This window comes from Bos taurus, chromosome 7 (genome assembly GCF_002263795.3).
Source record: "Bos taurus isolate L1 Dominette 01449 registration number 42190680 breed Hereford chromosome 7, ARS-UCD2.0, whole genome shotgun sequence".
Lineage (NCBI taxonomy): Eukaryota > Metazoa > Chordata > Mammalia > Artiodactyla > Bovidae > Bos > Bos taurus.
Genome location: NC_037334.1, coordinates 14,650,071 through 14,675,554, shown reverse-complemented (window position 1 = coordinate 14,675,554; position 25,484 = coordinate 14,650,071). Strand labels below are relative to the sequence as shown.

Here is a 25,484-nt window from a genome sequence, read left to right as displayed (position 1 = left end):
CTTACTTCCGGTCTTTGGCCCAGGCTTGGGCTGCGTGGGGATTTTGTAATGCCGACCGGAGACTTTGAGTGAGTCTGGGGCCGCGGAGGGGGTTTGGGAGGCAGACTAGGTGTGGGGGGCGGTCCTAGAAGTTAATATGGAGCCTAGGTGCGTCGAGGCCGCGGGAGCCGTGCCTCGCCTCACTCATCCCTCCTTTTGACAAACTTGTCCCCGCAGTTCGAAGCCCAGTTGGGCGGACCAGGTGGAAGAGGAAGGAGAGGACGGTGAGTCTACCTTGTCGCCTCGGGTCACCGCAGCCCGGCCTCCCCCCGCCGCTCCCAGGCCGTCACTGCTGCCTGCTCTGATCCTCCACCCTGGCACCGCCGTCAGACCCTGCATCTCCCCTCACGGCCAGCCCCTGCCCCGCGCCACTCTCATCTGGGCCAGCCTATCTCCAGCTCCATATGTTCACCAGCCAGCCCATCTTCTAACGTGCCACCGCCCAAGTCCTTGATGCCAGCACTTCCGCTTCCCTACTCTGGGGAGGAAATTTTAACAGCCACACTCCTGCCTTTGTATTAATACTATTGCCCGGAGGCCTATGGCCCTCCCCTGCCCTCAGGCCAGGGATCCCCTGTGCTTCTCATTGCTGGAAGTTACTACGTGCCAGCTCCGTGTCCCTGGATGGCTATCCCAAGACACTTCCTGGCCAGTCCTCTGCCCTTGGTCCCGCCTTTCTCAACTCCTGGTGCAGGCATCATCCCAAAGGTCCCTTGATTTCAGCTTGGGAATTCCTGTCCCTGCCCACCCCTACCCCACCCCACCCCCCCTCCCGCCCACAGCTGACCCCTGCTCCCTCCACTCCCTGTCACAGACAAATGTGTCACCAGCGAGCTCCTCAAGGGGATCCCCCTGGCCACTGGGGATACCAGTCCAGAGCCTGAGCTACTGCCGGGAGGTGAGTGACCGACTTCACTCCAGCCCTGTGCCGTCTCTCTCCCCAGCCTCCTTCCTTCTGGTCCCTCTTACCCAGGGCTCAGTTCCTTTGTCTCTTCCCCTCTCCCAGCTCCACTACCGCCTCCCAAGGAGGTCATCAATGGAAACATCAAGACAGTGACGGAGTATAAGATAGATGAGGATGGCAAGAAGTTCAAGGTGAGGCTGGGGAAGAGGTGGGAGCCCTTTGCTTGAGGGGCACTTGGACTAGGAGAGAGTGATGTGTTGGATGTCTTGATGAGGAAGATCTGCTGGCTCTAGGAACCTTGAGGAGCAGAACGCCCAAACCTTTCTCCTCCTGTCCACAGATTGTCCGCACCTTCAGAATTGAGACCCGGAAGGCCTCAAAGGCTGTGGCAAGGAGGAAGGTAAGACCCTTCTCCCCCTGTCTTGGGGGCTCCTCCAGGGCTGACTCAGAGTAAAAATAGGAGTTCTTTTCCCCATTGCCTTCATTTTTAGAAGTGGGGTTTAACTGTTTGTTAAACAGTTCCCTGGTGGCTCAGTGGTAAAGAATCTGCCTGCAGTGCAGGAGATGCTGGTTTATCCCTGGGTCGAGACGATACCTTGGAGAAGGGGATGACTACCCACTCCAGTTTTCTTGCCTAGAGAATTCCATGGACAGAGGAGCCTGGTGGGCTACAGTCCATAGGGTCACAAAAAGTTGGGCATGATTCAGAGACTAGTGCTTTTTTGTTTTTTTCTAATGTTTTGCTTGCACCACACAACATGTGGGATCTTAGTTCCCTGAGCAAGGCTTGAACCCACGCCTCGGGCATTGGGAGTGCGGAGTCTTAACCACTGGGCCACCAGGGAAGTCCCCTGTGTGTACCTGTTTTGTTGGAGCAGAACTGAGGCCTGTGTGCAGTCCGTGGGGGGCCCTGAAAAGTCCAGCAGGTGCAGGAGTGGGAGCGGAGGGGTTGGTTCTTACTTCTCCTGGCTTGTCGCCTGGGAGGAACAGAGCCAAGCCCTCCTGTGAGGTGGTCGTAGCAGCAGGAGTGATGGCAGTAAATACATTTTGTATGGTTACCTACATACTCTGTGTTAGACCCAGGTGCTTCGTGGGGAGTATTTTCTCGTTCAGTTCCCCTAGCATTCCAGGAAGGTGTGGGGGGAGCATTGTGGTCCCTTATAGGGGAGGATGCCGAGGTGCAGGTTGTTTAAGGAGCTCAAGGCCCCTGGAAATCTGGGTGATCCTGCACACCCCTGAGTATCACTCAGTGGGAGCTGGTCTGTTACCTGCACAGCCCCTGCCAGGGGTTGTTGGCTCTGGGCCTGTTTACCCCTGAGCTTCAATTCTCTCATCTGTAACATGAGGCTGAGAGCTGCCCCTACTTCTGGAGCTGGCATGAAGCTGGGGCCTGACATGCCCTCAGGGAACAGAAACTGTCGTCATCACTTCTCCAAGGAGCATTTGAGGAGGGCGGTGAATAGGGTTTAAGACCCACCCACCCTCAAGTTGGCTCTTGTTAAGTCTAGGGTGCAAATGGAGGGGGTCCCGCTTGTCCTTGCCCTGACCTGTCCCCCATCCTGCCTTGAGCTCAGAACTGGAAGAAGTTTGGGAACTCAGAATTTGACCCACCGGGGCCCAACGTAGCTACCACCACAGTCAGCGATGATGTATCCATGACATTCATCACCAGCAAAGAGGTAAGTGGGGTGGCTGGCAGGGGGAGCCAGTGGCCAGGGTGTTACTGGAGGCACCAGGGGAGTGGCTGCCCCTTCTGAACTGCCCCCACCTGCCCTGCCAGGATCTGAACTGCCAGGAAGAGGAGGATCCAATGAACAAGCTCAAGGGCCAGAAGATAGTGTCCTGCCGAATCTGCAAGGGCGACCACTGGACCACCCGCTGCCCCTACAAGGACACGCTGGGGCCCATGCAGAAGGAGCTGGCCGAACAGCTGGGCCTGTCCACTGGCGAGAAGGAGAAGCTCCCCGGAGGTGCCAGGACCTTGGGATACGGCTGGCAGGCTTGGCGGTTGGGGGGAGGAGTGGGAGTGGAGCGCAGGAATTGCGTGCGTCTCTGGGAGTCGCGGGTCCTCACCTGGGGTCTGGACAGGACCACCGCCGTTGGTGGTTATTGCCTCCCACGCAGCAGCAAGGCTGTGGCCACAGCCCACGTTGGTCTGTGGGAGAGACTGCAGGTAGGCGCTCTGCTGGTGACGCCACCCGTCTCTTGCCGTTGGGGTTTGTGAGAGCCTCTAGTGAGCACGGCTGCAGGCGTAAGGACGTGAGTAGCGAGGGGAGAAGGCTGTTCTCTCAGTGTGTCTGTCCTGACTGGAGCTTGCTGTGTGTGTGCACACACACACACACACACTGGAGTTCTATACTTGTGACTCGTGTGCGCAGCCACTTGTCACCTGTCCCCGGGACGGGAACCTGGGGGCTGTTGCTACCCTGTGTACTGTCTTGCTGTGTGTGAGGCTGGGCGTTTTCTCACGGTGCGTTCTCTCACTCTTCCTGTGCTGCTAGGAGGCAGGGCATGTGGGTGGGTCAATTTCCTGGACGTGACCTTTAAGTCCTTTTAGTCCTTTTAAGACCTTCAGCCCTTGAGAGATCCCCCGGATGCCTGTGGTTTGAGAGAGAGAGTGCTTGGGGCTGGATCATGGCCACAGCGGCTAACATCCTGGGCCAGGCCTGTGCCGGGGGAGGCTTGACCTAACCTTGCTTCTGGTCCCCAGAGCTGGAGCCTGTGCAGGCCACTCAAAACAAGACTGGGAAGTACGTGCCTCCGAGCCTGCGCGACGGGGCCAGCCGCCGTGGGGAGTCCATGCAGCCCAACCGCAGAGGTGAGGCGGGGAGGGCACCCCAGCGCTGGGCTGATGTGTGGGCGGGCACCCCTTGTACCCTATGATTATCCCATGGGTGGGGCCGGCCCCTCACTGACGCCTCTCCTTGCCTGCCCAGCTGATGACAATGCCACCATCCGTGTCACCAACCTGTCTGAGGACACTCGTGAGACCGACCTGCAGGAGCTCTTCCGGCCCTTTGGCTCCATCTCCCGCATCTACCTGGCAAAGGACAAGACCACCGGCCAGTCCAAGGTGGGCCAGCGGCCGTGGGGCGGGGTGGGGTCCTGACTCCCAACTGTGCCTCGAGCGTTGTCCCTGACCCCCACTCCCTCCCCCAGGGCTTTGCCTTCATCAGCTTCCACCGCCGCGAGGACGCTGCGCGTGCCATTGCCGGGGTGTCCGGCTTTGGCTACGACCACCTCATCCTCAACGTCGAGTGGGCCAAGTAAGACCTCTGCCCTCCACCGCCCCTCGTGGCATCGTAGCTGATGCTTGGGCTGACTGTGGGCCTCGCCAGGGCTGTCCCGGGGCGTGGGTCTTTGGCTGTCCTTTGCTTCTCGTGGAGGGCCCCACACCCCAAGGCCTGTCTGACCCCTGGTGTGCTCCGTGCCCCGTCCCCCTCCTCCCCGTTGAGTTCATGTTGTGTATGTAAGATGGGTGGTGGTCCTGGGACTCCCTAAAGGGTCTAGAGCTCCCCCACTTGCCATCCTCACCCACCTCATGCTTCCCTTTCTAGGCCATCAACCAATTAAGCCAGCTGCTGCTGTTGCTGCTCAGCCCCTGGCCCCGGGACCCTTCAGTGACAGAAGTCAGCCTCCTGGAGCAGGGGACTTCAGGGCAATAAAAAGTCTTTAGTCTCTAGCCTTGTGCTGTTACATTTATTCCCTGATGTCAATCACACTGTTGTGGGTGGGGCCAGGTCCCCCCCACCCCGCCCCCCCCCGCCCAGTCCCCCCAATCTTGGGTTTGCTCCATGGCCCTCCCCAGGGTTGGTGCTGTGAGTGGAAGCTCCTGCAGCTCTGGCATGGGTGCCCCCTAGTCCCACTGGAGGCCTTTCTGTGGGGAGGAAGTAGGGGCTCCTGGCCTGTCTGGGGGCTCGGGGCCGGGGGCCTGCTCTCTGCCTCCATTCTGCTGCCGGGTTCCAGCATCTTGTGACGAGGAGGGGGCTGAAGATGGGCCAGGTCACGGGCTCAGCTCGTGGGACTGGAGCCCTGAGGTTTGGGGGGTGGCTGTGACGTTGAGGGGCAGGGCTTGGCTGGAGCACGTGGTGCTCTTTGGGGTCTGTCCCTGCCCGCAGCATTGGTGGCAGCAGTCCAGGCTGGGCACCACAGCCATGTAGAGTAGCGGGTGGATGCAGATGGCTAGGGGCACAAGGCCTCGTGTCACCTGGTGGGCCAAGTACGTCCTTTGGGCCAGTGCCTTCTTAGCCGCGGCCTCACTTGTAAAACCCGGGCAGAGGGCTAGCCAGCGCAGCCGGGCATACACGTTGAGCACTGCCGTGATATAGTAGGGCACGTAGGAACTGGCATAGAGGGCCACGCCGCTGGCCACCAGCACCGTCACCTGCAGCTTGTTGGCTGCCGTCATGCCGTGGCTGTGCTGCACGGCCCGCCCCAGGGCGCCGTAGGCTGCCAGGGTGAGCAGTAGCGGCAGGCCACAGCCCAGCGTTGCCAGCGCCAGGCTGTAGACCCGGTAGGCCTCAAGCTGGCTGTCACCTGCTGTCCCCAGGCACTTGGTACAGGCCCCCAGGTTGGCCACAGAGCACTGGCCTGGGCGCTGGGACTCGCTCAGGTGAGAGAAACTGAGTGTGGGGGCAGCGAGCAGGACCGCTAGCACCCAGCCAGCGGCACTGACAGCCCAGGCGTGCTTGGGCCGCAGTTGGCTGTGGGTGAAGAAGGGGTGGACGATGCCCATGTAGCGGTTGAGGCTGATGCAGGTGATGAAGATGACGCTACCCAGCAGGTTGCAGGTGAAGAGGAAGCGCTCCAGGCGGCAGGCAGCCTCCCCGTAGCGCCAGTGCTTGGGCGGGTAGATGTAGGCAGCCAGGGGGGGCAGCGTCAGGGCGTAGAGCAGGTCGCTGACCGCCAGCTGGGCCGAGAAGATCATAGCTGGGGGCCAGAGGTGCTGCTCCCGGCTGCAGAAGCGGTACAGGGCCAGGCTGTTGCCGGCCAAGGCCACCAGAAACTCAACTACCAGCATGGGCCACAGAAAGTCATCTTGGAGGCCACTGAGGACGCTATCTGCAGCCTCCGAGAAGTTGACTGGGCACTGCGTGTCACCTGTGAGCAGAGGGTGTGGCACATCAACCCTGTCCCTCACTGTGGCTCCCGCTGTGACACCTTTACCTATCGTGTGCTAGGAGCCCCTTGTGGGATGTTTCCAGAGTGCTTTTCCACACCCAGGAAGGCGGGTGCCAGCCACAGGACCTTTGTACAGAGGGACTCAGAGCCCAAGGAAGGTTAGAAGCCCAGAGTCCATTAGGCGTGTCCTGGGGCAAGAACCAGGGATGCACACAATCTGGCATTGACCACCAGAGCCATCAGGGCCTGGGGCGGGGAAGCAAGAGCCCCCCACATCCCTCTACAACTCGGTCCCGCATGTCAGAGTCTGTCCCCCCAAGTGTCACCATCTACCTGGATCAGGAGTCTGGTCCACCTTGCTGTCCCTGCTCCCACCCTCATCATCCATCTGTCCTCACAGCCTCCAGAGTCAGGTCACAGCCATACACTCCCAGACTCTCTCCCTACCTACCTGGAAGAAAAACCAGTGCTCATCTCTTCCTACTATGCCTTGAGGGAGCTACTCCTCCCACCCCCACTCACTCATTTCCAGCTCTCACCAACCATGGTGTTCTGGCTGTTCCTTAAGGCAGAACCTACCTCATGGCCTTTGCATTGGCTGATGCACCAGGCATCCCTGGAGGTAGTCCCCTTCACCTCCTCCTCGTCTCGGGTCCTGAGATGACCCTAACCTGGCGACTGCTCCCTGTAGTCCCCTACCCTGCTTATTTTCCTCCACAGCTCTATCCCCATCCATATGACCACTGTAAGGAAAATCCCCAGAACTTTCCCTCCTGAAGGTAGAAGTGCCCTGCTCCTGGCCTCCCATGCCAGCACCCGGGATGCAGCAGTGTAGGGGGGCTGAGCTCTGTAATCTATCCTTCACACACCCCACTCAGCCTCAGCTTTCTTAGGAATGGCCTGGACTCCTGGCCATGAGCTCTGTGCATGGACCCCTTCCATGACTCAGATGGCTCCTCCACTTTCACTTCTGCCTTCCTATCCCATCCCTCTGGTCTGGGAGGAAGTGGGTCCAGCAGTGATTCTTTACCCATCTCCCCACCACCCTCCAGGAGCCGGCCACCTCCACCCCCAAGGCCCTGGATGTGCCCGGCTTCACTAGCCCGGCTGTGCTGGCCCCTCACCTGAGCTGTTGCTGGCTGAGGCCTGCATGGCCTGCCTCTGGGTCTGCAGCTGCACTGTGGCCTGTGCGGTGTGCTCCCTTCTGATACACAAGCCGCTGGCCCCTCCCCTTCCCAGCAGTACCACCCTCAGCCCGCCAAGCGGGTCTGAGCACAGGCCTCACTACCACTTCCTGCTTCCTTCCTTCTGAGAGCACCCAACCTCCAGAGCTGGTTCATCTGCTGTGGGGGCACTGGGTAGGCTGGGGAGGGGTCCAGGGCCCCAGGGCACCACAGGAGGGTCACACCTGTGTCACCCTGGCATATGAAATAAGGCCTTGCACATCCACTGCCCAGGTGCAGACAGAGGCCCAGGTGTGGAGCAAAAAGCAGGCCCGCCATTTCAAACGTAGACTCAGCCTCACGAGAAATGAATTTATTAGAGGGGAAAGTGGGAAAGCAGCTCTCCTTTATGAAAGGAAACCGAGGGCTGCGCCTGGAGGCCCAGGAGGGGAGCCCAGCACAGTGTCTCTCGGGCCCCAATCTGGGGCGTTCCATCTGCCACCCAGGCTTGGCCTCAGGCTGCTCTCTTCAGTGGCCGAGGTCGGCCTTGTCCACGGTTCCTGGCAGCCCCCCTGGGTCCCACCTTGGCCTGGGCCCCTGGGCCCTTGCCCTTGGCCTTTTGAGGCCTCCGATCACTGCCTCGGTCCGGCTTCCGTTCCTTCAGCCGCTGCTTCTTGCCTGGGGGCCCAGTGGGCCGCCTCCTCTTGGCTGCCTTTGGAAACATGTCTGTAGGAAGAAACAGTGTCAGGGCCACCAGGGTGCAGGGACAGACAGGCCCGTGATACCCAGGTGCCCTGAGCCCTGTCTGCCACACACCTTCATCAGGCTCCTCGCCTACAGCCTGGCGGAAATACTCAGCCTCATCCTCTTCTTCCTCTTGCTGGCTGGTCCTCTCTGCCTCTGGCGGGGCCCCGGGGTCCTCTGCATCACTGTCCCCATCGGCCTCTGCCCGCGCCCGCTTCATGCCTGCCAGGCTCTTCTTCCTGGAGGAGGGACATCGGTCAATGTGGCAGCCTGCACCTGGGACCCTGCCCCACCTGCCTGGTGACCACACACTTGTGAGCCTCTCGCTGCTCCCGCTTGCGCCGAACATTCTGGGCCTGCTGGTCCTGTCTCTGGGCCTTGAGCCGCAGCTTCTCCTCCTTGGCAGCCAGGATGGCCTGGAGCTCCTCCTCTGTTTTGTGCACTGAGCAGGAAGAGGTGGCCACTGAGCTCTTCATCCCCAAGGTCCAGGTTAGCCCGCCCATGACCAGGCTGCAGGCCCCACTGTGCCCCTGGCCCCGTCCTCACCAAGCCTGTGGAACAGCACGTTGCCCTCTCCGACCCCCTCTTGGATCTTGATGAGCTCCAGCGTCATCCGAGGCCCAATCTGGAGGGACGGTAGAGGAGGGGATGGGGTGTCAGTGCTTCCTTGGGGATGGGGGGAGCCACCAGGCCTGCCCCGCACTGGGCCTCACCTCTGTGAGCCGCACAGCGCTCTGCTGGGCCCGCATGTTGCCGCGCCCCGCCACAGCCTGCGGCAGTTCTGTGATGTTGTGCTCGCCGTCGGGCTCTGCCTCACTCTCCGACAGCCCTGCGCCCCTGCGTGGGGCACACAAGGGGCTCAGCAGGGGCTCCCTGGCTCCAAGGACAGCTTTGGGGTCCCCTGGAGTGTGGTGCCCCCCACTCCCCACCTCCAGCCCTCCTCACGTGGCCAGCAGTTCACTGATGTCCTGCAGGCGACTCATGTTGGGGAACTTCTCCTGGAGAAGCTTCTTCATCCCACGACTGGCACCCACAGGGACCACCTTGATGCTGCTGCAGGGGTTGGAGGGAGGCGAGGATGGGGGTCAGGAGCCAAGGGTCACAGGTCAGCTCTACCCTGCCAACCCTTTCCACAGTGCGTCATTTACTTTGAGACTGAGCAATCATAGAGTCTCAGCAGCTGTGCTGTCATCAGCTGCACATGGGGCCAGGCAACCCCTCCAATTCCCACTGAGAACTCACTAGTGACGGAAATCCAGCTCCTGGGAGTCAGGGTTGTAGTTGATGAGAAGGCAGCGCTTGATGGTGTTCAGGTTCACCTGGGAGAGAAAAGAGGGCACAGCACCTGGTGAGTGTTCCATGGGCCTCCCTGTGTGCTGGAGCCCCTGCTGAGCCCTGGCTATGGCCACACTCCAGAAGGGCAGCCTGGGTGCTGCCAGCACCGCAGGGACAGATGGGGTTGCAACTGGTGTCCACGGGCTACCCAGGGCTAGAAATCCAGCTTCCAAGGCCCGTTGAGGTTACCCACACTGGACTCCCTGATGACTAGCATCTAATAAGCCTAATTTGAGACCCACTGATGCCAGGGATCAGGAACCAGGGTTCTGGAGCCAGACGGATTTAAAGAATCCAGTCCTGCCTTCTTGTCCTTAGTATCTAACCTCAGACTAGTATCTTCACCTCTGGGAGCCTCAGTTTCCCTCTCTGTAAAATGGAACACACTACTTAACTTAGATCAGCATTCAATGAATGCACGCTTAGGAAATAAAATACCACGGACATTATTTTCCACCTGCCAGATGGGAGAGCATGAGTGGGTTTAGAACTCAGGACCCAGAACTCTCAGCCTTGGGGCTGGGAGGTGAAGAATGAGCCTGAGTGTGGTCCTTGCTGCCTGCTTCACCTACACTCACCTTCATCACACGTGGGCTGGCTCACCTTATGCACGTTGATGGAGGGGAACAGGTTCTGGAACATGGTGGCCATGAGCTTCACATGCATGCCATGGGGGCCAAAGCTGTTGAGCACCAGGAGGGGTGGGTGGGCAAACTGCTGCTCATGCATGCGGTGCCGGCGCAGCGAGGAGACCACATCACGCACCAACGTGTACTGTAGGGCGAGGTGAGGAGTGGGTGACCACCCGTCCAGCACACACAGCTGGTGCAATCCCCAAACCCAGCTCCTGCCCCTCGGAGACCTCACGTCACCTCTTGTGTTGTTGTGAAAATCACTCAGTTGTGTCTGACTTTTTGTGACCCCATAGACTATACACACAGTCCATGGGATTTTCCAGGCCAAAATATTGCAGTGGGTTCCCTTCTCCAGGGGATTTTCCCAACCCAGAGATCAAACCCAGGTCTTCTGGGTTTGCAGGCTGATTCTTTACCAGTTGAGCCCCATGTCACCTTGAGTCCTTACCTTGTTGATCCGGAAGGTTAGGGTGGGGCCTCCTGGGAGACGCATCAGTTTCTGCAGAAAAAAAGATCTGTGAGGGCTGAGGTGTATAATTCAGGAGCGGGGTTGGAGGGGGTGGGAAATGGAGACCACTGCCTATCTCTTCAGAGCGTTTACTTTGAAGCCAGAATCATGGCAGCTCAGAGGCACAAGGGTCATCATGAGAGCTGGCAGCGGAGGAGGGTGTGGGGAGTGAAAGCATCCACTCACAAAGTAGACGTTGGTCTCTGTTTTGCTCACAATCAGGAAGTGTGTGACCCCAAGGGGCCCAGCCACTGCTACACAATCTTTCAGAGAGTTTTTCTTCCGTATCTGGAAACAATGAAAAGAAAAATAGACAATCACAGATAACCTCTTATTAAGCAAAGCCTTTAAGCCTAACCTGTTATGCCATTTCTTGCATTTAACCCTTTAGAGAACTAGGGGGAGAGGGGAATGGAATGCTCTAGGTCTCTAGAGCCAATCAGACTTTAACCGAAGCTTCTGTCTCTTGACACTGCATCACCACATTTTTCAGAGGGCCCGTCTGAGGCTCAGCGAGGTTAAGTAACTTGGCTCGGGCCTTTGAGAGAAGCCAGCTTTGCTAACTCGAGTCCCCCTCTTAACCATCAGCCTTAGGCACTCAGCCAAGCTCCAGGCTGGGTGCATTCATCTGCTCGCCCTCGCTGCTGCCCCTCAAAGCCCTGAGAGGCAGGCACGATGGTGCCCATAAAGGTCCCTTTCTCCAGCCTGGGAAACTGAGGCCTCCAGCAGTTTCGAGGATGAAGCCACCCCCGCAGCTGAGAAGACGAGGCCCAGTGCGGGTGAAGGTGGGCTGGGTGATGCTGACCTGCAGGCGGGTGGCGGTGAGCGGCTCCATGACCCGCCTCAAGTCCATACTAAGCTGCTGGACGCTGCGACCCACGCGGCCCCGAGCAAACACGAACGAGTGCGGCTGCGCGGCATAGGCTTCGAGGTTCCGGAGATGGGCCTGGGCGCGCGCGCGCTTCTGGTGCCGGGACTGCGGGGACGAGAAACAAGAGGTTAGCCCCGCGGCCGCCGGCGGAACCCCGCCCGCGCTGCCCGCTGTCCTGGCCGCCGGGACTCACCCTCCCCGACTGTCCCATGCCGCCGTCCTTTCCACGAGGTCTCGTCTGCCGGCTGCTTCCGGCGCCGCTCCGCTCACTTCCGGCTCTGGCGAGTCGACTATGTGAGGCGCCGCGATGACGTCACCAATAGTGCATGCGCACCAGGTGGCGGGGAAAAAAAAAAGTCCGCGGAGGGGTTGCTATGGAGACACAGAGGGCCTGTTTCTACGGAAACCAGGGCGGGGCCCTGGTTCGAACTGAGCCGCTGGTTCGAATCCCGCCTCTGCCATTTCCACCAGCTGTGCGATTTTGAGAGCCAAGTTCTCCACTCTGAGGCTCCTAAAATATCCTAAATGATCATCATTTCCTCTCTGACCTGCGAATTAAGAGAGATGATGTGTACACAATACTTGGCACCCTGGAGCCTGGCACTTGGGAGCCTGAGAAGGGGGTAGCTCCTTGGCAATTACTCGCTTGGGCTCCCAGCTCCTGAGGATCAGCTGTCCCTCGCAGAGGCCCTGTCTGTGGACTGGCTGGGGGATGGAAACTCCACATCACCTTCTGGAAATTCAGGGCAAGGCGGGCGCTTGGTCAATAATTTCCCCCCTCCCAGTTTCCGCTCAAAGCCCCAGTCTTGGCCTCAGGCCTCTGGCTTCTTCCCCAGAACCTTCGGGTGGGGGAAGAGATTTCCCCCAACATCTCTCTCCCTGTTCCATCTGTTTCCTTCCCCTGTCTCCCCTCTCCACTTTACTCCCCTGCCTCATTTGTCTCCCCACCATTTGCTTCCCCTCTCCTGTCTCCCCACTCCAATTTTTCTCCTCTCCCCACTTCTGTCTCCCCCTCCCCATCCCTGTCTTCTCCCTGTCTGCCTCCCTCTCCCCAGCCTTGCTCCTGCCATCAATTGTCTCGTTCATCATCTATAAGTTTCCGTCTTTCTCCTCTGCCGCTTTTCCCATTTCTCTCTTCTCATCTCTCTCTCTATCACCCACCTTTCTCCCCACCTTCCCTACGTCTCTCTTCTGTCTCCTGGACACTCCATTCCACTAGCCCGTCTCCTTGACTTCTGAGGTTTCTTTCTCTGCGGCCAAAAGGGGGAGCCGGAGGAGACTACCAGTGGGGGGCGGAGGGGCCCCAGCCCAGGCCCAGAGCCCAGCCTGGCAGCGTCTCTCAGATCTGGGACGACCATTTCCTCCTTCAGCCCGGGAGGCCACTCGGGTTACGAGCTCAGGACAGTAGCAACCGGGAGAGAGTGTCTGCTGGTCGGGGAGGCCTTCTTACAAGGAGACCCTAGGCCGGTGGGGGCTCTACGTGAGTCGCTTTGTACTTCTGAGAGATGAGTGTGTGGTTACTGCTGCCTGTTTTCGTCCTTGCAGGACTTGACCTGTGTGAGGATGTGAGAGTGTGTGGGAGATAAATGGAAACTTGCACTGGGTGGCAGGCGGGTATCAGGGGCTTGTCTCTGCGCTTTCCAGTTGGTTTGCGTCTCTGCCCTTGCCGGTGTGTGACTGAGTATACTTGAGTGTGTATGTGCCTCACGTGCAGATACAGACACACTCAGCCCACAGGATATTTTCTTTTGTTGTGATGTATATGTGTATGTGACCACGCTTTGAAAAGTCACTGCCCAAATCTGTGCTGTGTTTCCAGCTGTCTTTTTTTCTTTTTTTGCCACACCACAAGGCTTGTGGGATCCTAGTTCCCTGATCAGGGATGGAACCTGGCCCCCGGCAGTGAAAGAGCAGAATCCTAACCATTGGGCAACCAGGGAATTCCCTCCAGTTGTGTCTTTATAATTGGGTGTGCCAGGCAAATCCATGGACACACACACATACACATAGATTCCATCTATCTTTGCTGCTTTGTGCAATGGTTTACATGTCTTATTGGGGCATCTGTATGTGTCTTTGTGCTGCAGTGTTACACAGGAGTGTGTGACTGTCGTGGTTATGTGTGTGAGTTCTGGAGCCATGTTACCTGGGCTGAATCCCACTGCTGCTTTTTCCTTTGGCTGTGACCCACAGGCCAGTTGCTCACCCTCCCTGAGGCTCAGTTCTCTGCTGTAAAATGTGGCTGCTTATGGAGACCAGCTCAGGTGGCCAGGATTAAATGAGATACAAAATGTTGAGTTTAGAGTCACCCCCGCCACGCAGCACGTGCTGCTGGTATTTGCCCTTGTGGTTCTCTGTGATGTGTGTCTGCGTGTCTGTGTCTGAGGCTGGGATCCGCCCCAGCCTCCTGGGCCTGCAGCCTCCCACGCTCTGTGCTCCGCTGTTGGGGGAACGTTCAGGGCACTGAACTGTGTTATCAGGCTCTGGTGGCCTGAGCAGGAGGGTCTGGCAATTCTGCCTCTGTTCTCACGTGGGAAATGCTAAATATTTACAGTTGGAACTCCCCGGCTTCGCATTTCACAGCTCCAGTTCGAGGCTCTGGGTGGCTGGGGGTGGTTACCACGCCTCCTTCCTCCTTGCTCTCCCACTAGCCTCTCCCCTTCTCCAGTTCAGAGGCCCTGCCGGACCCTCGGCTCCTTCTCGGACTCCTTGTGTCTGCTGTGGGCCTTGTGGAACTCAGGGTCTTGGTCGTGAGAGGTGAGAGCGTGGGAGGGTGGGAGGGTAGGTGGAGGCTGAATCTGTCTGTTGGGAAACCTGGGCCTCGGTTTGGCTGGGGGGCTCCCCAGGCCTCCTCTTTACCACAGGCTGAGATCCCAAAGGCAGCAGATGTTACACACACTCTAGTTCCAAGGGGTTTGTGTGTACGCATGTCCAGTTGTGTCCAAGTCTTTGCGATCTCATGGACTGTAGCCCATCAGGCTCCTCTGGCCATGGGGTTTCCCAGGCAAGAATACTGGCATGGGTTGCCATTTCCTACTCCAGGGGATCTTGCAGACGCGGGATTGAACCCGCGTCTGCCGTGTCTCCTGCGTTGGCAGTCAGATTCTTTACCACTGTGCCACCTGGGAAAGCCTCCAAGGGGTTTGGTCCATCCCTGTTATGTAGGGCCTGATGTCTTCCGGGGTTGGGGGCAAGGAGAGGACCCTGCTCTGCCCTGGGGAGCTAGTGCTTGGTGTTTGAGTACCGTTGTGAGTATGCCTTTCTGCAACTCAGAACCCTCCACTGCTCCCACAGGACTTGGAGTAAAACTCCAGATCCTCCTCTGGTCCCTGCACACTGTGCCTCCATCACCTCCTTGTCCTCTCTGCCTCCTGCTCTCCCCCTCTCTCATTCTGTTCCAGCCTCACAGGCCTCCCTGTTATTCGCTGGGCATATCAAGTTAGGTTCCACCTCAGGGCCTTTGCATTGCTGTTCCCTCTGCCTGAATGATTTTCCCTTTATCTTTCTTCCTTCAGGTCTTCACTCAAGTGTCATTTTCTCAGTGAGCTCTGACTCCTCTACTTATTTATTCATTTTTTTTGGCCTCGCCACATGGCTTATGGGATCTTAGTTCCCTGACCAGGGATAGAACCCAGACCCCTGGCAGTGAAAGCGAATTCTGACTCCTTTATTTAAAGTGCTCCCCAGCCCAGGTCTCTCACATCCTTCCATATTTTTTCTCCTAAGACTTATCACTCTAAGACGTACCTACTGTTTTTTTCCCAGTCTGCTCTGTGAGGGCAGGGGTTTTGTTTGTGTTGGTCACAGCTGTGTCCCCATCTCCTGGCACACAATAGGTGCTCAAGGAATGCTTGCTGAATGTGTGAACGAGGTAATGTGCGTGACGATGAAGCCCACAGGACACATGCTTGTGTGGCTACCAGGATGTGCGGGTTTGGACAAAGTGGATGTTGGTGCAGACAGGGCTGACATGTGGACCATTTTCTGAATGTGGGCAAATGTACATGGGAGGAACGTGTTTCCCCATCTGAGAGGCTGCAAGTGTGTGAACTCCAGGAATGAAGGCAGTGCGGGCCTGGGTGTGGATCCTGCAGGGCAGAGGGTTAGTGGCCACAACTATACGTCCTTGAGTGAAGACACCTATATGAGCTCACTTGTGGGAGTCAGGGAACACCTGGGGGGGAAGCATGTGGGTGTTGCGGGGCCTGTGTGGCACCAAGCACTGTTCTAGGAGCTGGGGACAGAGCAGTGAACAAAACCCAGACTCAGCCTCTGGGAGCTGCTATTTTGGTGGAGGAATTCAGAGCGCAAACAGTGGCAAATCAATGAGGCAAATGCAGAATGACAAATGCTAAAATGACAAAGACCATGGGGACTTCCCAGGTGGTCACTGGCTGAGGTTCTATGCCCTCAATGCAGGGGGCCTGGGTTAAATCCCTGGTCAGGAAACTAGATCCCACATGCCGCAAGTAAGACCAGTGCAGCCAAATAAATAAATATTAAAAAAAGAAAAAGAAAAGAAAAAAAGAAAGAAAAAGTCCGTATAGGGTGTGCCCAGGAGGGGCGACTCCAAATGGGATAGTCAAGGAGGGCTTCTAAGGAGACAGCTGAGACCTGAATAAGGAGAGGGAGGCATGATAAATTCAGGGACGCATATTCCAGGCTGAGAAAACAGCAAGTGCAAATGCCTTAAGGCTGAAGGATGCCTTGTGTGTTTGAGGAATAGTCAGGAAGCCAGGGTGGCTGGAGCAGAGTGAGTGGGGTGAACAGGAGGAGGTGAGGAAGGGAGGGGACTGGGCAGAGCTTATAGAACTTTCTGCGCTGCAGGAGGACTTGAGTTTTTCCTTTAAGTGAGGGGACATGACCTGACTTGGGTGTTCACAGGCATTCTCTGGCTGCTGTTGGAAAAACAGAGCAGAACCTGAGCACAGAAGCCTGGAGACCTGGGAGGTAGCTGCTGTAAGGAAAGCCAGATGGTGTCTTGAGCTTGGATCATGGGATGGGGTTAGTTTGTGGCCGGGGGGGATGTGGAGGAATTCAGGGTCTAAACACCAGAGCTGACATGCCTGGCTGATGAGTTCCATCTGCCATTGAGAAAGAGATGCGGACAACCCTGGGGTTTTGAGCTGGGTATATGGGAAATGTGGTGTCCACTACTAGACTGAGTTAGGGGGACTTTTCCCTCATCCCCTCTTCCCCCGTTTCCCCATGGCTTCTGCTTCCACCTCCTCCAGGTCCTTTAATACATCAGGCATGATCCACCCTCAAGTTTCAGTTCCCCCAGCCAGGGACCTCTTCTCCCCTAGAAACCCCCATGGTTTCCTCCCTCAGGTTTTTCTATAAAAATGTCACGTCCTCCAGGTCTTCCCTCCTCTCAAATCTCAGTCTTTTTACTGGTGTCTTTTTTTTTTTTTTTTTGGCTCTTGTGGGATCTTAGCTCCTGGACCAACCAGGGACGGAATCCAAGTCCCGAGCAGCGAAAGCGCAGTTAAACCACTGACGGCCAGGGTATTCCCCTCTGTCTTTTCCTGTTATCTTTAATACAAACTAGGGCAGTCTAATACTCTATGAATTCTAACTTAATTTTGTTCGTTGCTCACCAGGGCAGGGATTTTTTGGTGTGTGCTGCCCCCGACTGTATTCCCAAGCGCCTAGAACTGAGGCCCGTAAACGGTCAGCTCTCAGTGAAGCCTTGCAGAGTGAATGCACGAGGCATAATGACCTGTAGGGCGCCTGGAACTCAGTGGTGAGGCCAGGGATGGGTTCTACTGCAGCATCTCCAACCTCGGGGCTGGGAAGGGGATGTATCCGGCGTGTGCGACCCCTGATACACGTAGGTGTAGACATGTGCGTTCCCGTGTGGGAGAGGACAAGGTTTGGTCCGACTTGATAGTCGGGGGTCCAGCCCCGCTCCTTCCCGTTCATTCTCTGCCCGCAGGTCCGCCATGTCGGCACCCCGGCTGCTCACGATGCAGCTGCTGCTCCTGTTGGGCGCGTGGTGGGCGCGCGCGGCCGCCCCGCGCTGCACCTACACCTTCGTGCTGCCCCCGCAGAAGTTCACAGGCGCCGTGTGCTGGAGCGGGCCAGCGGCCGCGCGGCCGACGCCGGAGGCCGTGAACGCCAGCGAGGTGGCGGCGCTGCGCGTGCGCGTGAGCCGCCACGAGGAATTGCTGCGCGAACTTCAGCGGCTGGCAACTGCCGACGGCGCCGTAGCCGGCGAAGTGCGTGCGCTGCGCAAGGAGAGCCGTGGTTTGAGCGCGCGCCTGGGCCAGCTGCGCGCGCAGCTGCAGCACGAGGCGGGCCCAGGGGCGGCGCCTAGCCCGGGGGCGGAGCCCGCCTCCGCGCTGGCGCTGCTCGGGGATCGCGTGCTGAACGCCTCCGCCGAGGCTCAGCGCGCCGCCGCCCGCTTCCACCAGCTGGACGTCAAGTTCCGCGAGCTGGCACAGCTAGTCAGCCAGCAGAGTGGCCTCATCGCCCGCCTGGAGCGCTTGTGCCCGGGGAGTGCGGGCGGGCAGCAGCAGGTAACTCCGAAACTATCACCCTCCCCAAATCGCAGCCACTTCTTGTGGGCATTGTAAGGTGGGGCCTCTTGAAATCCCACGATCTCTTATCTGCAGTTCTGAAGTAAAAAAGCTCCATAAACCGGATCCCTGCCTCTCCTCCAACAACTCATTTGGGTCAAAACGCTACTGGTAGCTACTTAAAGTGTTTATCTACCTGATATGAATACTCATAGTGGTGGTGGTTTAGTCGCTAAGTCGTGTCCGATTCTTGCGACCCCCACGGACTGTAGCCTGCCAGGCTCCTCTGTCCATGGGATTCTCCAGGCAAGAATACTGGAGTGGGTTGTCATTTCCTTCTTCAGGGGTTCTTCCTGACCCAGGAATTGAACCCAGCTCTCCTGCATTGCAGGCAGATTCCTGTAATCAGGTATATTATTAATATGTGCATGAAGACCAAAGACCTCATTGGGGTTGCTAGGGAATATATGTAGACCCTGTGTTACTGTTTCTTGTTGTCCTTTAGTCTAAGTCGTGTCTGACTCTCTGCAACCCCATGGACTGTAGCCTGCCAGGCTCCTGTGTCCATGGGGTTTCCCAGGCAAGAATATTGGGAGTGGGTTGCCATTTCCTTCTCCAGTTATTGTTTCTAACTCCTGCTGTATTATTCAGAATTCTGGACTATGTCTGGCCTTGGGTTTTGAATAAGAGATTATTGCTCTGACATTAGCTACCTTACAGCTTTGGGAGGCTTCAGTAAGTTAATACTCAAGTGTTGGATTGCCTCATATTATCCCTGCTTTACAGAAAAGTTTGGAGGCACAGATTGGTTAAGCTATGGGCACCAGAGCAAGAGTTTAAGCCCAGCTCTGTCTCTTGTTAAAATTTTTGGCCACACCTTGAGGCATGGGGGATCTTAGTTCTCCGACCAGGGACCGAACCCTTCCCCTTGCAGTAGAAGCAAAGTCACAACTGCTGGACCACCGGGAAGTCCAACTCTGTCTCTTCTTGACTGCTGGAGTTAGGCACGGGAGGATCAAGCCATGCTCCTTCTTGATCGCCTTCCCATCTGGGTGCTGGGAGATGTAGGAGCCCAGAGCCTCCAGGGCTAACGTATCTGACTTTCTTGGTTACCCCAGGTCCTGCCCCCACCCCTGGTACCTGTGGTTCCTGTAAGTTTGGTGGGTGGCACTGATGACACTGGCAGGAGGTTAAACTCAGCTGCAGAACCCCAGAGAGATCAGACCCTGAGACAGCCAGGACCCCTGGCCTCTCCTCTGCCCTTGGGGCACCCTGCTGTTCCTCCTAAGCCAGCAGGTAAGTCAAGGGCGTGGCTGTTGGGGGTGTGAGGAGCCAGGGGATTCCCAGTGCAGCATGAATAGAGGGAAATAGGAGTCAGGACCTTAATGTGAGATTCCTCTTATGGTGAGGGGACTGGGGGGAAATGATGCATTTGTATTCTGTTGATGGAACAGGGAGATACTGCTCTTACTCTGATAAGGAACAAAATTCTTACTATGGTGTGAAACTAGGAGAGGTACTCTTATTTTGGTGAGAGGGCAGCAGATTTAAGAATGCTACTTTGGTGAGAATTGGAGGAAGTTCAAAGAGCCATGTTCAGGACCTCTCTTCTGGTGAAACCCTAGAAGGAGGATTTAAGAATCCCAGGCTCCACATTTGCTCTACTGAGAGAAGAGTGACTTAGAGTCTAATTTAGGTAAGAAGAGGGGTATTGGGGCTTTTATCCTGGAGAGGGAATAAGAGAAGCAGTACTTCTATTCTGGTGAGGGGACCAGTGAGAATCAAGACTCTTACTCAAGTAAGGGGTTGACTGGTTCAGCTTGTGCCTCTCCCATGTCCCTGTGCCCATAGGCCCATGGCAGGATTGTGCAGAGGCCCGCCAGGCAGGCCATGGACAGAGTGGAGTGTATGAGTTACGAGTGGGCCGGCACGTGGTGTCAGCATGGTGCGAGCAACAGCTGGAGGGAGGAGGCTGGACTGTGATTCAGAGGCGGCAAGATGGCTCGGTCAACTTCTTCACTACCTGGCAGCACTACAAGGTGGGCACAGGTGGGTGGGGCAGGGCTGGGCAGGGGAAGGGGACCAGCTCCTGCCTTTCTGACTTTCTTGCCCTGCTAGGTGGGCTTCGGGCAGCCTGATGGGGAATACTGGCTGGGCCTTGAACCTGTGCATCAGCTTACCAGCCGTGGGGACCATGAGCTACTGGTGCTCCTTGAAGACTGGGGAGGCCGTGGGGCACGTGCCCACTATGATGGTTTTTCCCTGGAGCCTGAGAGTGACCACTATCGCCTGCGGCTTGGCCAGTACCATGGAGATGCTGGAGACTCTCTTTCCTGGCACAATGACAAGCCTTTCAGCACCGTGGATAGAGACCGAGACTCCTATTCTGGTAAAGGGCTCTTATTTTGGTGGTGTGTCGGGGCAGGATAGAAGACTCTTAATGAGGAAATGAAAGAGGGTGGGGTAAGACTTTCCTCTGGTAGGGATCAGGGCAAACAAGAGAATGGAGGACAGGACTCTTATTCTGGTGAGGGAGTCTACGTTCATTCTCTAATGAGTCAATAAGTCAGGCCCCAGCCTTTGTGAAAGGTGGTGGGGGAAAGGGGGAGCTGTGAGAGCTAGGACTTTTAACTGTTGTAGAAAGAAAGGAGAGGTTGTTTTTTCTGGTAAAGGGATGAGAGGTAAAGCTCCTTGTTTGCAGAAAGGATGGAGGAAAATATGACTTGTACTTTGGTAAGGGGATAAGGAAGAAACTAAGGCTATTACTTTGAAGTAGGGGGACAGAGTATGCCTGGCAAAAGCCTTGTGTTAGTGAGGTGCTGGTAGAGGCTTTTATTCTGGTGAGAAGAATAAAATAAGGCTTTTTTTTCCCCTCTCCCCTCAGGTAACTGTGCCCTGTACCAGCGGGGAGGCTGGTGGTACCACGCCTGTGCCCACTCCAACCTCAATGGTGTGTGGCATCGTGGTGGCCACTACCGTAGCCGCTACCAGGATGGGGTCTACTGGGCCGAGTTTCGTGGTGGGGCTTACTCTCTCAAGAAGGCTGCCATGCTGATCAGGCCCCTGAGGCCGTGACCCTCTGTCCATCTGTCCCTCAGGTCCCAGGGGATGTGTGTCAGCAGGAGCCCAAGTTGTTCTGGCCACCCCTCCTTCGTGGCTCCATGCAGACCACGCCCACAGACCTCCTCCCGTTGTGGATCTGCAGGGCTTCCCCAGGGCTGTGCAGACAGTGCCCAGGAATCCCCCTGCCAATATCTTGGACCCACATGGCTCCCCAAGGGCATTGAGATCTCAGTTTGAGCTCATATTTTATAACAACACAAAATAGCCACAGACCGTGTCTGGTTTGCATCTGCATCTGGCAGGGGTCACTCCCCATGCCCGCCCTCCTCCTCCTCCTCCTCCTCTTCCTCCTCCTCCTCCTTCAGGTCCTCCAGAATGAGGTTGTCCAGGTCTTCCAGGAGTCCTCCCTGGCTCAGGCAGGTGGCCACAGTGGAGCCACTGCTGATGTGGAGGTTGCTGGGGTGCAGGACTTTGGGCAGGTGGTTCTGCTTTCGGCTCTTGGGGTGCGCACAGGACGTCCCAGGCACATGGGGCTCTGGGGAGGGAGAGATTCTGAGCCCCTCCTGGGCTGGAGGCCACAGGGTGCTTTGGGGGAGGGGAGGGGCTGAGGCCACAGGCTCTAGGGCAGCGGTGGAAGTCATAGACGTTAAAGCCACAGGAGACCCAGGGTCATGGACATCACCTGAGACTACAGAGGACAAAACGAGCCAAGAACACAGAGAGACTGCAAGGGCTGAGTCCACAGGACACTGGGATGTGGGCCATCAGGGTGAAACCACAAAGCCATATGGGTGAAAACACGGAGGGTGGCTGATGCCATGGGAAGTGAGTGTGAGGAGGGATCCCCCTCCAGGAGAGACCTGGAGGCAAGGAGGTGGAGGACGGTGGAAGATGTGGAAGGAGGGGCTGATGTGGTAAGAGATGAAATGGCCTCCAGAACTAGGACCTTAGGAGTTAGGTGGAAGAAGCAGGCAGACACCTTGGTACTTAAAGCCCCAGAGGTGGAAGTCCCAGCAGTCCAGGCCACATAGACTGCCCGGAATAGGGGGAGGCCATGCGGACGCGCTAGGCGCTCACCTCTCCGATTGTAGCAGTCCTCAGCGGAGCAGGAGTGGGTGTGGGTGCTGCGGCGATCCGGGTCGCGATCCCAGCGCGGAGGGAGGATCCGGGTCGGATACACAGGGAAGCCGCACCCGTAGCAGGGGGACCGGGACCCCATCTGTGCCCAGCCCCTGGGGGCGGGCAGGGCCGTGAGGGTCCAAAGGCCAGCTGGGCCAGGATGGGGCCAGGGCAGGGAGGGGCGGGGCTGGGCTGGGGCCGAGGGCGAGGGCGAGGGGGTGGGGTCAGCTCCCTCTCGGGAAGTTGTGCCCTCACCGGAAGTTGTGTCGACATTTCGGGCAGTGGAATTCAGCCACGCCCCACATCTTGTCACTGGGCACGGGATCATAGCGCTTCCGGCATTTCCTGCATCTGGACACCTGGGGGTACAGAAGAGCGGAGCAGATGGGCACCGATAGCCTGATGGTGGTCACGTTGGGATTTACACCATTGAAATTGGCGAACACATCGAAATTGGTGAAATCTGGGGGCACTTCCTACAAGGGCTGGTTGTTAGGCGTTTACCAGAAGCACACCACTGGTCAGGGGTTTCAGAAGCCAGATTTGGGGTTCAGGTTTTATTTCTGTGGTAGCGGTCAAACTCCGTAGTCAGAGTTCAGGGGTAAGTTGAGTTTCTCCAGTTGAATGTTAAGTTGAAAGTCCAGCTCAGTGGGTCAGAGTTGGGGCTGAGATTGGGGTTGATCTCTGAGGCTGCAGGTGTCTGGAGTTGGGTTCTCAGAGGCTGATGTTCTTAGGTCAATTGGTTTGGACACAGAATGGGGGTTGGGAGCAGAGCCGGGACAGAACCAAGGTCAGGGGTTGGGTTATCACCTCTTTGCGCTGGGGCACGCGGCGCCACCAGACATGGTCACAGGAGGAGCAGGCAAACTGCCGGTCCACGGCAGGGATGAGGTCTTCCTGGGCACGCTGGAACATGCGTAGGTTGTCTTCTGTCAGTGGCAGGAGGGATGTCGCCACCGCCTGCAGAATGGGGTGGGCAGGGCCAAGAGGGTAGTCAGTCCTCTTCCAGCCCCTGAAGTGTCCCTCCTCCTCACGTATGGACACCTCCAGGGGTGTGCTCACCGCTCCACCTCCCCGTCCCACACCCTGGACTCACCTGGATGTCCCGGTCCTGCTTCATGTCCTCTGGGGGGTCCTGGGTGGAAACACCAGGGGTAGAAACTGGGGAGGTGGCTCATGCTTCTTTTCTGGGGGCAGGGCTTCTGGATGGGGAGGCAGGGTTCTGGCCCCATATGAGTAAGGTGGCCCCAACTCAAGAGGAGTTAACTGAGCAGCTTCCACTTCCTGAGGGCAAGGGTGTGTGACCTCAGTTGTCCTCATAGCAACCCTGAGGGGTGGGGACGCCTGTGATCCCCCTTGTTCAGATGGGGAAACTGAGGCCCAGAGCCCTGAGAGGGCTTGCCTGAGATTACCCTGAGTGAGTGTGGGGCAACAGGCCTGGGGCCTGTGCTCCCTTCATGCTGGCAAATGCCACACACTTGCTGGCATTGTGACAGGTCACCTCATTGAGGCTACGCTGCTTTAGGCTAAGTGCTTGAGTTCTAGATTTAGAGAGCCACGGGTTGGAATCCTGGCCTCATCACTTCCAGCTATGGGGTTGTGGCCAAGCTACTCTCCCTAATGAAGGACATCTAGGAGTCCAGGTTCTGACTCTAGGTGACCTGGGTTCAAATCCCAGTCACCACCTGCATTCAGCATGAACCTGGTGAGTGACTTCATCACCCTGTATCTCAGCTTCCTCATCTGTCAAGTGGATATGATAAATAATAGGACTTGTCTTACAGGACCTGTGGCAATAAGTCAACAGGTAGAATTCCTGGAGTCCTGCTGCAGGGAAAGTGCTCAATCAATGATACTCTTTGCTAGTTTTATTATACTCATTACATGTATAACTGTAAATATATAAATGTTACAAGTATAAAACACTTTATTATACTCTTTAAAAACTCTGTGCTGGGCCCTTTCAGACAGGCAAACCAGTGCACCAGCTACCAAGGCCATCTAAGGGGCAAAGTGGCCATACAAAGGCTTTCATTCATTCATTGTTTTAGTCATTCATTCACATGGGCTTCCCTGCCCCTCTTTTCTCCCCCATCTCCTACTCGTCCCAGCCTGTCTGCAAGTTCCTCTGCTCAGGTCACCCTCCCTTCCAGGAAGATCTCCAACCCCTCCCCTTCCCAGGGATCACTCCTCCCTAGGCTTGAAGAATGTGGTACCACCTCCTCCAGGAAGCCTTCCCCGACCTCTTTGGCTCCTCTGTAATGATGATAATCGGATTCTTTTCACTGCCTAGTTTCTTGTATCTCTCCTCCATTTCATACAATCAGGATGTAATGAGCACCTACGGTTTGCAGGCTCCTTGGTCAGATCCATGAGTGAGAGTTGAGTAAGTGAATAAGGCTAGACCATGAGTTGTGGATGGACAGTGCACAGAAGGAGCTCTGCCTGACCCTTCCATTCTTCCTCCCCTTACCACGTGTTTTGAGGGGAGGGGGACAGTTTACCTGGGTATCCAGATCATTACTCAGTTCCTGTCCATCCTTCTGCTTTACCCCTAGTGGGGAGAGTAAGTGTAAGTGAAGGCCCCTTGAAAGGTTTTGTGGGAATTTCAGGGCCCCCAGAACCCCGATCCAGACCGCCCCCCAAAGAGATGATCTCATCGCCTCTTCCAGCCCCCAGCACAGACCACACCCCCTCCCTGCTCCCCAGCTTACTCTCACCAGGCAGGACCCCCACCTGCTCACCATACACGATGGAGCGCCCCACTCCAGTGTGGTCGCTGCCAAATTTCCTCATCAGAGTCCCTGCCTTCTTGGAGGATACCTTTCCATGAAACTTCTCCCGGAGGCGCCGGACGCTTTTCTCCAGCTGGGATGGGGACCGGTAGGGGAAGGAGAAGCGCAATTGCCCTTCCTCCATCCCTAGGCTTCCTTTTTTCACGGCCTAAACTTGACCCTGGGTTTTGGCCTCCGCACCCGCACCCCCCCCCCCCAACTCCATCCCTCTACTGCATTTCCTGGAAAAAGCCAAAGTCCCCACAGGGCACTGGGGGAGGGAGCGGACTAGGGCGAGCGTCCTAGGCTAAGGGAAGAGGCCGGCCAGATGACCCCTGGCCTCTGACCCTTGACCCAGCAGCCCCCGCTTTTCCTTGAGGAGGCCGCATTTTGCTCCGGGGCATGTGGCGGTCTTTCTCCTTTCCGAGGGAGACGAGAGCCAGCCTTGGGGGGAAGGTCTGGGCTTGGATGGAGTCCCCAGCAACTGCGAAGCCCGCTCCGTGCCCCTAGCTCCTCCTCAGCATCTCTCGCGGGCCACCGGCCCAGTTGTAGCCATCTCCTACCTCCACACCTTCTTGAGACATGGTGGCGGCGTAGGTCCCCGCGAGGGTCCGCACTGCGCGCTCAGCGGCCCCCTACCTGGGCGCGCCCGTCGGTCCGGCCGCGCAGGGCAGGGGGCGGGGCCTC

General features: G+C 57.2%; 5 protein-coding genes and 2 non-coding genes across 9 annotated transcripts; 2 read left to right on the top strand and 5 right to left on the bottom strand.

The window, feature by feature from the left end:
• EIF3G (eukaryotic translation initiation factor 3 subunit G) lies at positions 1–4,625 on the top strand. Its single transcript, NM_001079623.2, is given in 11 exon segments — positions 1–68; positions 217–263; positions 854–937; positions 1,046–1,134; positions 1,284–1,343; positions 2,518–2,622; positions 2,724–2,913; positions 3,654–3,761; positions 3,880–4,016; positions 4,103–4,209; positions 4,501–4,625. Coding segments are annotated over 11 exon segments (963 nt in total). The 5' UTR covers positions 1–48; the 3' UTR covers positions 4,517–4,625.
• Positions 4,626–4,946: 321 nt separating this feature from the next.
• Positions 4,947–7,289, bottom strand: P2RY11 (purinergic receptor P2Y11). The gene is given in 2 exon segments (NM_001204449.1): positions 4,947–6,043; positions 7,189–7,289. Coding segments are annotated over 2 exon segments (1,125 nt in total). The 5' UTR covers positions 7,217–7,289.
• A 290-nt stretch (positions 7,290–7,579) lies between these two features.
• Positions 7,580–11,586, bottom strand: PPAN (peter pan homolog (Drosophila)). The gene is made up of 12 exons (NM_001046261.2): positions 11,514–11,586; positions 11,255–11,425; positions 10,636–10,737; positions 10,390–10,440; positions 9,910–10,080; positions 9,214–9,290; positions 8,917–9,024; positions 8,685–8,808; positions 8,518–8,596; positions 8,284–8,413; positions 8,044–8,210; positions 7,580–7,953 (listed from the first exon to the last, which is right to left on the bottom strand). Exons 1-12 carry the CDS (start codon positions 11,529–11,531, stop codon positions 7,742–7,744), a joined length of 1,410 nt encoding a protein of 469 aa, NP_001039726.2. The 5' UTR covers positions 11,532–11,586; the 3' UTR covers positions 7,580–7,741.
• On the bottom strand, positions 9,102–9,176 carry LOC112447629 (small nucleolar RNA U105B). The gene has a single exon (XR_003035819.1). It is a non-coding gene; the product is annotated as a small nucleolar RNA U105B (small nucleolar RNA).
• On the bottom strand, positions 10,515–10,599 carry LOC112447620 (small nucleolar RNA SNORD105). Its single transcript, XR_003035813.1, has one exon. It is a non-coding gene; the product is annotated as a small nucleolar RNA SNORD105 (small nucleolar RNA).
• Positions 11,587–11,699: 113 nt separating the features above from the next.
• On the top strand, positions 11,700–21,174 carry ANGPTL6 (angiopoietin like 6). Of its 3 annotated transcripts, none has more exons than XM_005208760.5 (6): positions 11,700–12,800; positions 17,259–17,841; positions 18,960–19,137; positions 19,693–19,880; positions 19,960–20,230; positions 20,726–21,174. In XM_005208760.5, the coding sequence occupies exons 2-6, from the start codon at positions 17,266–17,268 to the stop codon at positions 20,914–20,916; spliced, it is 1,404 nt and encodes a 467-aa protein (XP_005208817.1). In that variant the 5' UTR covers positions 11,700–12,800; positions 17,259–17,265; the 3' UTR covers positions 20,917–21,174. The 3 variants fall into 3 exon arrangements, with proteins under 3 accessions (XP_005208817.1, XP_005208819.1, NP_001121542.1); XM_005208762.5 differs by lacking the exon at positions 11,700–12,800 and adding an exon at positions 12,835–14,077; NM_001128070.1 differs by lacking the exon at positions 11,700–12,800 and having other exon boundaries at positions 17,233–17,841; positions 19,693–19,760; positions 20,726–21,033.
• SHFL (shiftless antiviral inhibitor of ribosomal frameshifting) lies at positions 21,142–25,484 on the bottom strand. The gene is given in 8 exon segments (NM_001038181.1): positions 21,142–21,439; positions 21,982–22,136; positions 22,279–22,382; positions 22,834–22,983; positions 23,120–23,158; positions 24,528–24,577; positions 24,768–24,891; positions 25,361–25,484. Coding segments are annotated over 8 exon segments (873 nt in total). The 5' UTR covers positions 25,382–25,484; the 3' UTR covers positions 21,142–21,209.

What these genes read in the sequence shown, in the direction of transcription:
- ANGPTL6 (XM_005208760.5), top strand. Translation starts at nt 17,266, where the DNA reads ATGTCGGCACCCCGGCTGCTCACGATGCAGCTGCTGCTCCTGTTGGGC. An exon ending in GTGCGGGCGGGCAGCAGCAG is followed by an intron (nt 17,842 to 18,959) that starts GTAACTCCGAAA and finishes TGGTTACCCCAG; the next exon opens with GTCCTGCCCCCACCCCTGGT. An exon ending in CTACCTGGCAGCACTACAAG is followed by an intron (nt 19,881 to 19,959) that starts GTGGGCACAGGT and finishes TTGCCCTGCTAG; the next exon opens with GTGGGCTTCGGGCAGCCTGA.
- PPAN (NM_001046261.2), bottom strand. An exon ending in CGTGCTGTTCCACAGGCTTG is followed by an intron (nt 8,414 to 8,517) that starts GTGAGGACGGGG and finishes CTTCCTGCTCAG; the next exon opens with TGCACAAAACAGAGGAGGAG. An exon ending in GAGCAGCGAGAGGCTCACAA is followed by an intron (nt 8,211 to 8,283) that starts GTGTGTGGTCAC and finishes TCCCTCCTCCAG; the next exon opens with GAAGAAGAGCCTGGCAGGCA.